Below are 13,418 nucleotides of genomic sequence, written 5' to 3' on the forward strand. Positions count from 1 at the left end.
TATTTCCCAGGACGGGACGCTAGTGAGCCTAAAAACACGACGCCTTTCAGCTAGAAAAGGTACGAGATGTAGAGGAACGGTGTTGATCCCCCGAGCAAACAGCTTACTGATCATTTCAGCACAACCGACGAGAAAGGGAAAGATTGCAGGTCACACTAGTTCTAACAATACCAGCTGGTACAAAAGGACCACAGCGCGGGTCTTTGTGGCGAGACGGCCCGTTGCTCTAAAGGAATTCTTCGCCACAAAAAGTCCAAAACAGGTCCCAGAAAACCAAGGCCCTCCAAAATCACCAATTGACATGTTACCTGATCCTGTACGTGGAAACTGTTTTCATGTGCCTTCCGAACAGCCATATTGCTTCGGTTAAGGGTAGGAAAATAGCGCTGTCACAGTTCAAAGAAACAGTGTCACATTGGTCTCCTTTTTAGGTTAAATCCCGTCAATGTTTTCAAAATGTGACCACATTGTTGGTGTCGGTTTCAGAGCACTGTAATTTGAAAGGACTGTGCGGGTGTAGAAGGTCAGTTGCGTCACCGTTGTAATTCCTTCTGTCTGCAATGGTCACAGATCGCCTAATGTCAGTGCAAACACTTCGTCGCACATTTACTGAAACTCGGCCTTGAGGGATGCCTGCCGGATGTGAGGGAGGGAGACAGAAAGGAGAATCACCTTGCATCCATTGGCAGAGGCGCTGCGTTGTATGTCACCCACTGCTTTGGCTCTCATCCAGAACTTCCATTACGTCGTCACCAGACCATGGAGAGAGGTCTGAGCGGTCTGAGCTGCTCCGTTCAGCGACTGGGGAAACGGTCCCGCTTGACACCTCGCTGAAGCCTCGGCGTGGCTCGTAATTCTTGCACCTTGATTGCTTTTCCTTGGCATGGGGACGTTTAACCAAATCCGGAAACACTCGGTTTAACAGCGTTTGTTTGCTGATTTGTCTGGAGAAAACCAGTTAACCGTGCAGTAACTTCTCTCTTGCAGGAAGGTCGTGGTGTCTTGAAGGTGGGATTTGGGACAGAAGTACGCCTGAAATGGAGTGCAATTTAAACAACAAGACATCAGGAATATAGAGCGACGGGTTTAAAGAGATCATTTCTGCAACCACGTTAGTTAGTGGCTCTGTGAGAGAGTACTGTGGGCCACTATGAGTTGCTAGTTAGTTGGTTTTACAGACTAACAGGGTGGAAACATTTGGGGCAAATTCAATGTAAAACTGGATGATGGGGCTCAATTAAATGTGATGGCATCACATTGAGGATTACACATATTCCAGTGGAAAAGTTCATACCAGAGTTTGTCACAACGCAATCACCCCATCCCGTCTCTCTGGTGGCTTTAGAGGAAATGTCAATGACCACCGGAGCTGTTTGGGTACATTGTTCAGGAACCATAAATGTTGGTATTAGATTATTTGCCAATCCGTCAGGTATATGTGAAGATACGTCTCTGTATAATTAAATAATAACAAATTTAACTGTCAATAGGTGCTACAGCCAAATTTAATTTTCATCCACCCCTTTGACACAAAACCAAAAATGTCAAACAGGCTTCATCCTCTTGAGACCATAAATGACTGCTTGCCAATCTATATTGCATGAGATATTGTACTTTGGACCAGCGCGTGGGACCAACGGATCAGCATTGCCAGCCCTGATGTGTTTAAGAATTGCAGGAGAATAAAGAATATGTCACTTCAAACTCGTCATCATGCACATTACAGTATTTTAGTAATCCTGTGGGGGATGGACTTTGACTATTAATAGATAACACACAATGTGAGCAAAATAAGTGAACAAACAAAGGGATTTTGTCCAAGTGTGGTTTATTTAAGAAAACTGTGTTTATTACATGACTGAACTGCAGGATTGAGCCCTAATGTTTTTTTTTTTTTCCAACTCTAGTACAAGTCTATTCACAGGACCCATCTAACAGAAACATACATTTTCATATGGGCCTTTTTAATTACAAAATTGCTCGAGCGTCTCCAAAAATAAAAAAAAACAGGTTGATGACTGAGAGATAAATAGATAAATACACAAAATTCAATCAAACTCAGTCAATAAATAAATAGAACAATAAATAACATTCAAAACATCTTTGGCCAAACTGCGGCCGCGTCATTGTCCCCACAGAGTTGACATTGGGTAGAAGCTTCAGTCAGAGCACAGCGTGCTGACTGAATGAGCCTAACCGAGGGGGCCCAAGGAACAACACCGGATGTGTGGCATGAAATAGCAAGTGAAAGAACAATTATATTGAGGCACTTTTAAGGATGTTCAAGGAAATGATAACATCTCCGAGTGTATGCGTATTCCCCAACTAGAAACAAAATGTAAGACAAGAATATTCAATTCACTGAAAGCTGATCGATTGGCTGCTTGGCTCGTCTGATCGTATGTTCCCGTATGTTCCTTCTTTTTTCTTTTTACAATTTTGGGACCGAGCTGGTAAAAGAACCAAATGAAATAGAAACCGGTGGGGTGGAAAAAGATGAGCACAGATACCAAGAGAGTAAAACAACAGAAACACGTGGTTGTGTGTGTGTGTGTGTGTGTGTGTGCATGTGTGTGTGCATGTGTGAGACCAACTTAGAGACCGTTGTTACATATTTGCTTTCCAAGTCTGTGAATAACATCAATGTGGATTCTCTGTGGCGTTTGAGTCCGACTGGGTCTCCGACCGTTCCCCAAATATCCCCGCCAGTGTCTTAAAGCGGGGCCCCCAGTCCCCGAGGTAGTCGTAGTCCTCCCCGAGGCCCACGGCGACGGAGTCGATGGAGCTGAGCGACTCGGCCACGGAGCCGCCGCCCTCGTAGGCGTACGTGGCCAGCGAGTCGTAGGGCGGCGCCGCGTTGTCCACGTCGTGCTCCCGCAGCCGCTCGGCGATGAAATCTCGGATGTCGGCGCTGTCCTGCGACACCGGCGGCCTGGGACCTCTCTTCGTCTCGGGTTTGACGTCCCGGCGGAACAGATTCTCTTTGACGACCTTGGGGTTGCGGAGTGTCCCCATGTCGAATGCGTGCGTGTCCTCCTCGCCGCCGCCTTCGTCGTCATAGTGGATCACGTTGTCCCGGATGTCCTCTTTGGACGACATGAGGGTTTCTTTTTTCTTCTGCCGCCTCAAGCCCACGTAGAGTACCACGATTACTGGGGGAGCAAATTAAAAGGGTTAGTTTTCTGTTGACGCACTCATGGGTGTTTGTGCACATTGTCAACCTCACAGGGTGCAGCTACCAAGGAAGTATTTCAGAAGTGCATCAAATCCTGCAGAGCACCGAGATCCAGTACATGCAATCCCACCGAAATCTAAGGCACGGTTTTCATCCCGTTTTCAGCCATTCAATGCCTTCTGGGAGTTAAACTGCTTTGGCACCATTATATAATTTTAATAGATATAGCGCGAGGAAATTGTACCGCTGAGAATATCACCGAAGCAGACGGTTTACTGTTTTTTTCCTGAAACCCCTTCAGATGTTACCCGAGTTCTGCATATTTGCAGTACCACAGTGTGATTTTAAACAAGCAACGTTTCAATGAATTCCCTTGTCTTCCTGTCTCCTGTCAGTGCAGTCATCTGTCTCCGCCTGTGTCTCTTCGGTGGAATGTGTGGTAAAATAGTGGTGTTTTTCTTTGGATGTTTAATACACTGTTGCATCGAGGCACAAGAGCAATGGCCAAGATAAAACACAACATATCCATGTGGATGAGTGCAATAAATACATTCAGATGGGGGGGAAAAAAAGCCCAAAGAAGGTCTCTTCTTTCCATCCCTGCTGTCCTTTGACTACCGTGGAATTGTATCTGAATGTGTATAGTGTGCCAGCTCCCCCCGGTGGCACCAAGATGGACTTCAATAACAGTCCGTTATTGGAGGACACGCTCGGTGAACACCGCTCGTCACTGTGTGCACCCAATCCACATCCGTGTGCAGATGAAAGTCCCTGCGCTGATCTGTTTAATTTACCTCATCATTTCTCCTCCCAGGACAACTGGGTCATCCTGAAATATCCTGCACACGAACTAAGTGGCTCTGTGGAAATGTTGAGTATTTTCCCTGCCGTGTTCTTCTTCTCGCGGACAGCGTGAAAGTTTCAGCCTCAGTCTTTCATTAGAAGGGGGGGGGGGGGGGGGCGATATGAAGTGAACCCACACGTCATCCGTGTGCTTTGGTGGTTACATGCAAGGCAATGACATTCAAGCAGATATTTCACATTAATACACGCACGAAGATAATGAAAGGTGATTTGTGAGGAGGCAAAGGTGGAGTTTGACACTGGAGTACATATAAAAGAGAGAGGAGGAAACAAAGAGAAGAGAAAAGGAAACACATCTCCATTCAAAGGTCGTGGCTGCCTTTGACTTCCACTGTAAAACAGGAGCTTCCATCACAACCGGCCGTCTCATATTCGGATTTCAAAAAGTCCATGAAGCTACATTTATTTTTTCCCTGCTATGTTAATGAGTTTGGACATTAATGCGTATGGACATTAATAGCAGAGGATGGAGGAGGAGTTTTACAACCATGACCTTGTGGTAAATGTAAAAAGCTGAAGCCTGCGACGCAGCCACAGAGCAGCGAGATTGGATTTAGTTTATTGAGCCAAGCGTCCCTCCCTCTAATTCCTAAACGTCTCATTGAACGACCAAATTCATATGGGTTCTATAATTAACTGCGGACACTCCTGAAGGGACGCCAGACCAAGTATGACGGTCATCGCAGCGTGTTTAGATTGGTGTAAAAAACATCACGAGCCAACCCGAAAAATATCTCCAGGGCAGATTTTAAATCCAACAAACTCAATGCAAAACAATTCAGCATTTCTGACAAAGAATGGGAGAAATAGGTAGATTTAAGACTAACGATAACCCTCTAAAATATAAAGAAGAATATGTTAAATATATATAAAAATAATAGAACTCCCTGTTTCCATTAAGACCACAAACAGCCCAGTTGTTGGACGAGGGGATGTTCCCAAAAGCAGAAGTTCTCACCTAACAGGATGATGATACACAGAAGGATGGCGACCAGAGCTCCTGTGCTGAGACCCACGGGGAGAAAGATGGCCTCCGCGCTGCAGGTCAGCAGCGAGCCGTTCGATTCGCAGCCGCACACCCGGACGGTCAGGGTGCCGGTGCTGCTCTTGGGGGGGTAGCCGTTGTCGTCGATCACCACGGGAACGAGGTAGATCTCCTGCAGACGCCGTCTGAAGCCATTGCGCTTCGTCACAATCCCAGCCGTGTTGTCTGGATGAAAGGGGGTCAAAAAGAAACCTTGAAAACAGGACACGTGGTTTAGATTAAAGTAGTTCAGCAAGTGTTTATTAGATCCAAAAGACCCCCTCAAGTATTCTTCCTGAGCTACATTACAAGTTTGGAGGTCCAAGTGTGACAGAGATAAAACTCTTCTTGATATGAAATCCTCAACCAAATGGTTCTCCCTCAGCGTGATCAGAAAGTGCAACGTATCAAAGACGTCCTTATCAAATCTCCCGCCGCTTCACGCCGCTTTCCCTAAAAGCCCGACCACACCCAGAACATCACTCGCCGAGACGCGGCGAGGCGCCTTTCGGACCGCCTGTTACTGCGTTATCTCTGAGCGCAGGCGGCATCGCTCCAGAGAAACAGCAGATTACGAGAGATGATAGATATGGAAAATAAATGAAAACACGCAAAGGGAACAACTTGGGAGGGCGACCGGAAGGTGCAAGGACGGCCGAGCGGATGGAGGCCGGCGGGGGGGGGGGGGAGGGCTTGTCAGTTCAGAGCCGCCCGGGTCTGTCGGCTACAGCCAGACCGCCCGACCCCTGTCAGGCCGGGTTTGTTCCGCTGACGGAGCCCAGCACTTTCTCCTGACAGGTGAGGCGCTCTAGCACACCTTGTCATGTCGTGCACAACCGCGCTGTTGTGTGCGCTCGTTCCCTCCTGCAGCGCCTGTGGTGTTTGTGTTCCCTGTCGCTGCCCATCAGATCTCGCTCTGCGTCTGGAGAGAAGCGTGCTTTGCGGGGGCCTCCGGCAGCCAGGGAAACTGCAGGACGGTGTGTCCAAAAAGGGGAAAAAAGTGGATCAGAGGTTTGGGACCCCGGTGTTGTCAAGGATGGTGAATGCGTTTGGTTCCCCCCCTCCCCCCACAGGCCTCGACCTGCCGCGTCCCGCTCCCGCTTTTCATCACCCCGTCTCTGTGGTTAGACTTCAAAGGCCTCGGCCAGCAGACGAGTGTCACACGTGCCCTTATCATCAGACGCCGCCTGACTGCGGATCTTTAACTCATTTTTCGCGAGAGGACGTGTCGCTCCATGAGGTTTGAGCAACAACCATTTTGAATAGGAAATGGTGTTGTGGAATATTTCAATAAAAGCTCGGTGCGAGAGAATGATTTGTCTGATAAAACTGAGTTTTTATACACATGTGAAGGACATTCTCCGTGCCAGTTACGAGAAGCTGCAAAGCAGGTTGAGATAAGAACCCAGGTGAAGCTGAGGGTAGAACACACGCACACAAGATCCTCCTCAGTGGCCGGTGCAAATCATTATTAATTGACATAAAAGTAAAATATGAACCAAGGCCATGAACAGAAGTCCTTTGTTTTGAAGCTTCTATGAGCTCGAGTCGACCGTCCTCCCTTCTCAGGACACGGCTGCAAACTAACATTTTGTATCATGCTGCTCTTTGCAGCAGGGTCAAATACAGGACACTTGAGACACGGCTTTAGCACAAAACAATGCTATAACATATTTTTACCATTACAATGGTCAAAATTTCAAAAAAAGCTTCACGTGGAGATTTTTATAAGCTACGTGTTCATTTCAGTTGTCTTCTTGCTTCATTTACACGACCTGCTGTTTGCATGTGATCCAGCTGCACTGCTCTCATGGAAATAGTAATAATGGTAATAATGTCTGTCGGCACTGTTGTCATTGTTTGCACGTTAGCTTCAAATAAATGAAATGTAAAACGTCTCCCGAGATTATAATGAGAGATCAGTTTGGTATTTTGCACTGTGCCGATTTCCATGTCACCAAAATGTGTTAAAGTCACATAACAATGAAGTAAAACTTACTGCCAAAGTCTCGGATGGTGAAGTTCTTGTTTTTTATGTCTTCCTTTGGTGATCTGAAGGAGAACTGTTGTCCAGCAGTCGGTAGATCCTCGTCTTTTGCACTGAAAGTCTGAATCACCTTTTAAAATAAAAATCACAAAAAGGAAGCATTATTCTGGGACTTGGCTTGAATGAACTCTTTCTTTCTCTTTCTTTCTATCAATGTCAAATATTTCAGTGTAAAATAAAACAAATCGCTAAAGGTCAGAATACTTCTGCTGGAGATGTGAAATGATTCAACAATGAACAGAAGGTCAAATGACGCTAGAATGAGGCACTGAGTCGTCCTTTTGTTAACATTTCATCAACTCGGCACGTCGGGTGACGGATAAAGTTAATTCAAAACTATTGGAGCTTGTTCAGGGGTCAAGAACAGACCCCTTCTTTTAAATGTTGTACAAAAGTACATCCTCACGGAGCATGTACTGAAACAACATGTAGGTTTTCCCTGCGGTGGCACAGACCGATGAGTCAGAGCCGCTTCTGCACCAGACTGCTGGCGACTTCCTTCTCTTCCCCAAAACGTCTCAGAGGCCTAAAGCGCTCGTCCTGCGCCACCAGCCGGTTTCTTTACAGCGACCGAATGAGCCCGTCGAATCGACCGAAAAGTGACGTCCTGGACACTTAGAGCACTAATACAGCTGCCACACAACTGCTTCCTACGCAAGCATGCAGCGTGCGGTGATGTCCGCCTCTCCGTCCGCGTGTGTCACAACGCCACACCCGCCTATTAGTGCGCGTGAGCGTGACCATCTGGCTAACTCGCGAAGGCCGCTCTGCTCTGCGCACACGTGCTGGTTGAAGCATGATAGCGACATTCAATCGACTGTGTCATCACGGAAGGGTATGTAAACATTGTTAGCTCCACCAGCGCTGGTCGTCCGCGGGCGGTGTTAGCTTAGCGGTCGCCATGTTGAGAGCCATGTGGAAGCAATAGATATCTCTGGCGAGTTGCATATCGAGCACCTTTTTATGAAAATATGTGCAGGTAATGAAATTGTCCATAAGAGAAGAAAGGAGCAGGCATAGTTCATCAATCCCCCTCAGTGGGGAATTTAGTATTTTCCGTTTGCCTTTAAAAGCCGTGAGGTATGTTGGATATTCTAATTAGTCTATTAATCATAACATGGTGACAGAAATGCTCTTTTTTTTTTTGCTTCCCACCTCCTCTCCATCACAAGTGGAGCCGTGGATGCTCTGACTGCCGGCTTCTTTTGTACACGTTTAATGGCTTCAAATGCATTCTGCCTTTGCACTCAGCTGCATTGTAAACCTTGCTAGATAAGAGTTCCAGCTAAATGCTGTAAATGTAAATGTAATTATGCCAGAATAAAAGAATGATACGGTGGGTTAGCATCTCAGCGTGGCATTATAAAAAGCCTGTGAGACGAAATGCATTGAAGAGCAAGGAAGACATAATAGTACCGGGTGTCCTAAGTATACCCAGTACCTAACAGCAGTAAATATTCTTGTTTTATGCTTCCTTTGTGGTTTATTTTTCTCATTTCACACTCGACCAGTTGGCCAGTCAGGACCCCGAGTGCAATAAATAATGAAATAAGGAGACAGTCTTCCCCACTGCTTTGCCTGAGCCATTAGCATTAGCATATCTCAGCTTTAAGGTCTCAGTTCGCTCTCCCTCCTGATCGTCCCACACATTTATATAACCATAGTTAGTTGCTTCTCTGGATTAGCGGCCTCCCTCCCTCCCTGGCACAGCGGGGGACTCTCCAAATCAGGCGGTTTGTATGTTTTTCAGTAGCCGGAGTGCAGTCATCTAGGGAGAGATCTGCACTCCTCTGTAATCCAGCAGCTGTGCGCAACCACCTGGTGGAATCAGGCTGTGGCAACTCGAGGAGGAAGTGAATGTCTGCACTGCGGGGCAGAATATGAGAGGAGGAGGGAGGCGCTGTCCTTTGAATACACGGCAGATATTGCGTGGTGATTGCAGCTGATCAGCATACAAGGCTGTCGTTGACTAGTCTGGCATTAGATTTCTGCCTTTTTCTTCCTCTGTTTTTTGCACGTTATTTGTGTCTGTGCAGCATCACGGAAAGAAAACGATTTCAGACGCCTCACTTCATTCTTTCGTTTGGAATTTGATTGGTTTAGAATTCCGGCATCATATTGGTGCTCAAACCCTGTTTCTTAGATTCCCGAGTCCAAGTTAAATGCTGATAATAATTCCAACTCCGTGATGCCCTCGCATGCAGGGCACAGCCGCTGTTTTGATTGCGACAGGCCGAGGACGAACAGAAAGCTCCTTGTTGTGATGAGGAGTCTGCAGCACTTTGACAGACTGCCAAGGAAGCCGCTCCCTCGGAACGCTAACTGCATATCGATGCTAGTTAATGGGCTAATTTACAGGCACAGGTGGTTTACAATGCGCACAGGCAACTTCTCCACTGCATCTCAAATATATTATCGGAAATGTACTCCAGGCTGCTGATATGCAAAGTACTGCTGTGCTTTATGAATGCTTCTTCTGCACCTGGCTGCATCGAATACGCCACAATCCGTTCAATATTTAGATCCACAGTCGGCGCTGAAGGGTTCTCTGCTCCCTTGAAATAAAAGGTTTTATTCAAGTGATCTTGAGCAGAACCCCAGAAATCAACCTTCTGTTAGGCGCCAAAGTGAAAGCTAAATATGTGTATTTATAACAGCAAATGCTAAGAGAAGCAGAAAAAAAAACATCCCCAGACACGTAAACATCAGCGTTTATTCCAGCTGAAGTGTAAACATTGACACTTGCAGCATTAATTTATGAATCCACACCTTTCACATCCAGTCTAACCGTTTTGAAGGGAAGAACAACAACACGACAATCAACAGTTATCCACTCCCTGGAGAATCAACTCGCCTTAAACTGGGGAAAGAAATCTGCTGCGTTAAACACCTGGATGGCATGAAGTGTGCACACAGAGAGGCAGAGAGGAGAGTGTCTCATGAAAATACCTGTCCCACTTTGGCGTTTTCACAAACAAAGGTCTCGTGGTGACCGGCGAGTTCAGGCGGGAACTCGTTGATGTCGAGCACGTTGACGGCGACGGCCACCCGGCTGGTCAGCACTGGACTATCTGGAGAAGGAGACACCACACAGCAGGGCTTCATTACACGTGCTCGCTGTGACGCCACAGCAGAGAACGTGGCCACGGAAGGTACTACTGTCCCACGGGTTTGGCCCGAGCCACACAGGTTCACCGGTGTTGCAGCAGGATGACCATGGGGATTAAAGAGGCCGAGTGACCTTGAGCGGGTGCTAACGCGCTAACTGCTGCACCACCGCAGCTCGCTGTGCAGCGGAACCTCCTGTGTCTGGAACATGCCGCCGCATGAATTGCACCCGGACGCCGATGTTTAAATAATAAAAAAAAAACACACGCTAGATGACTCCCGTGCGCTGACTACAAATAAAGCACGCTTCTCATAATGGGATGTGGCTCCAAAGAGAGAATATCGTCTGTGTCGTGGGTTTTAGCCACGAGGTGTGCAGCCCATATTAATTTGAGTTTGAAAGCCCCCCAGAGAGGGACCACTTGAATCCGGGGTTGTTTGTTACAATGTTTCCTCACCGCAGCGGCACAATGGGGAAATGTTCTTTTAGTGCGGAAGCCCAAGCAAGGTAAACTTTATGGATTTGATGTGGGAATAGGCTTTGCTCTGCAGTGGGGGGGCTTAGTTTGCTCCTGTCGGTGTGAGTACCAGTGCATGGGTGTGTAGAAGAATGCGTGAGGGGGGGGGGGGGGTCGTATCGAGGGGATTGAGACGCAGCCACAGCTCAGTTAGCAACCTGTGTCTGACCTTGACGGAAAAAGCAATCTTCCCACCGAGGTAAAAATGACACTTGGACGTGGGATTTGCTGCTTTGAACCGACTGAACTACGGACTGATGCTCTGCCAGCAAAAACATCTGATCTCTTCTGTCATCGACTTCCTGACTTCTATGGCATCAAAAAAGTTAGAACGACTTGAAATCTAGATCAATGATATCTGTGAGGAAAAGGGCATAAGAGTCTTTACGGGTTCCAGATTTAGGTTTATGGTTTCTTCCTCCTCATCTCAAGACCTCATCTCCATTACTATAAACTGGCTCTCATTGCAGCATCGGTGATGTGTCTCTCAGCCCACTAGATGGAGCAATGGCACAGCGGTTATGTGCAAATCTGGCTGGCGTCAGCATTTCGGCTCCATAAAAAATGCTCTATTCATTTTTATTAATGCAGATGGAGTGATGCTGCAGGGTGCGTGATTGGTTAGCCATGAAGCTGCCGGCTTTTTACTGCTTCATTGCTCGGTATAACTTTTTCTGAATGAGCTCATCTTAATAAAAAAAACAATCAACCGAGCACACATTAAACCACAAATCAATAAAATGGATAAAACGCGAAACAGAGATAGTACTTCTTATGTTCAACTGTCTGTTGAAAGTGCAACATTGGTTAGAATAACTAAGAAACATCTCAACACAAACTCCATCTTCAGTGTGAAACAACACTCACTCCGCTGTGAATAGACGGAGAGCGGGCCTCCTCCCAAGGTTATTATTGCATTTAATAGCTCTTCCCCTGTGTTTGACTCCTAAAAATTGCCACAGGGCTTAAATTAATTTAACCCGGGCTCCTTATTCGGCTTGTGCTCTGTGGCGGGAGAGCAGCAGAGAGCGCTCTTGCTTTGCTGCATGACTGCGGCGTAAACTCAGAGTCTTCCTTTAAGCGGAGTAAGTCTCCAACGCACGTGTCGTACGAATCACAGCAGCGTACGCGCTCCTTTTATTCTAGGCCAATGTTGTCCTTCACCCCGTACTGTTGGACACTTCCCCTCTGTTATTGTAACGGGGAATAAAAGGTGTGGGTGGAACAATATTGAAAAGCATTGGCAGCAAGGACGCGCCGCCAACGCAGACACGGGTCAAAAGTGGAGCTCTGCATGAATTTAGTAAATATTGAGAACTGCTCTGCAGGTCCAACTGAGGGTCCTCGAGAGTGTAGAAATGTCAGATTTTCAGTACACGACCTCTCCTCATAAAATGGATTATTACTCTCGGTTTTCAAGGTGTCTCGCTTCAATATTTATTGCTCTTCTTCACGCTTTTAAAATATGAATAATAGACAGACAACATCCCAAAGATGTCAATAGAGTGCAGCTCAGAGGAGGAACGTAAAAAGTTCTCACAAATCTCAGCAAGGTCAATTCATGGTGGGGACAAACGAAAGGAGACCACCGCCTCTGTCCCAAAGTATTGTTGAGTTACTTTTGGTACCAATGTTATGCTGTTTAAGTTTTACTCTCCTGGTTACGGTTAAGAAAAAGGAATAAAAAGTGGTTCTGTTGACTAAACCTATGCGGCATTTGAAAAGCCCAAGACGCGTAATCGTGACACGCGGAACGTCCTTGAAACGTTTAGCTACTTAGAAACAAAGGCTCAGCTGATGACAGGCAGGTCTCCGGGGGGCCCGAGGCTTTATTCCAGGGGCGTCTGAACCGCACGCGCTTAGTTTTTAACCAGTAGAAACATGAATCCTCCTCAGATGGTGGGTTTTTATAAGCCCCCCCCCATGATTAGGTTGTATGAACTAAATATGTAACAAGCGTGTACTGTAAAACCTCCATCCATCACCCCCTCCCCCCCTCCTCTCGGGCCCACCTCTTCCTCCAGCTCCTTGACATTTATGCACAAAAGCCACACAAAGACACACACACACTGGATGCAGAATAAGCATGTCACTACAATGACCTTGAGGGGAAGCGGGTAATGTCGGTTGCCAAGGCGACAATGACTCAAGTTTTAGCAGCTCATATTTCACAGTCTGTTCTAATGAATATACGGCGTGCGTAATTTTGATTGAGCACCAGCCAGCCTCCGGGATAATGACTTTGACGGTTCTCAGCCGATTTGATGACTTGATGACGATGGATTTGCTTATTTATCCGGAAATTTGCGCCGCTTCCTTCATAAAAACATAATTAGCTTGATGACACGTCTTAAAATCCGCGGCCGGGCGTCTGTTCCTTCTTCCCCAACACGCTGTAAAGCTCCAGAAGGTTCCGACTTTACTGCGTTGTAGGTAAAAGTCGACTCTGGCACGACTTGCTCTTTTTCAATGCCAATGTCAATAAACAAGAGGAAAAGAGATAAAACAAATGAAAACAGAGTCGAGGGGGTGGGGGGGGGGCACGCCAGAGGAGACACTGTCTCGAAGACACAGTTTATAGTCATCGCGGAAGCTTTCCGGCAAAATGGGATTGAGTATTGACTTGAGCAAAAGTGTGTTAAATCCTTCACACCGATTATGGCGGCGGAAGCACAGCGACGG

At 46.8% G+C, this 13,418-nt stretch overlaps 1 protein-coding gene across 1 annotated transcript in view; it reads right to left on the reverse strand.

The window, feature by feature from the left end:
- Positions 1 to 1,811: 1,811 nt before the first annotated feature.
- Positions 1,812 to 13,418, reverse strand: part of LOC120811873 (cadherin-12) — a 70,501-nt gene continuing 58,894 nt past the window's right edge. Inside the window, exons 9-12 of the mRNA XM_040167583.2 lie at positions 10,060 to 10,181; positions 7,063 to 7,180; positions 4,998 to 5,249; positions 1,812 to 3,152 (exon numbers count right to left, since the gene is read on the reverse strand). Of these exons, the coding sequence (XP_040023517.2) occupies positions 2,641 to 3,152; positions 4,998 to 5,249; positions 7,063 to 7,180; positions 10,060 to 10,181 (1,004 nt within the window). The 3' untranslated portion in view covers positions 1,812 to 2,640. The remainder of the gene's footprint in view (positions 3,153 to 4,997; positions 5,250 to 7,062; positions 7,181 to 10,059; positions 10,182 to 13,418) is intronic.

The sequence above is a fragment of the Gasterosteus aculeatus genome, chromosome 21 (genome assembly GCF_964276395.1).
Source record: "Gasterosteus aculeatus chromosome 21, fGasAcu3.hap1.1, whole genome shotgun sequence".
Taxonomy (NCBI): Eukaryota; Metazoa; Chordata; class Actinopteri; order Perciformes; family Gasterosteidae; genus Gasterosteus; species Gasterosteus aculeatus.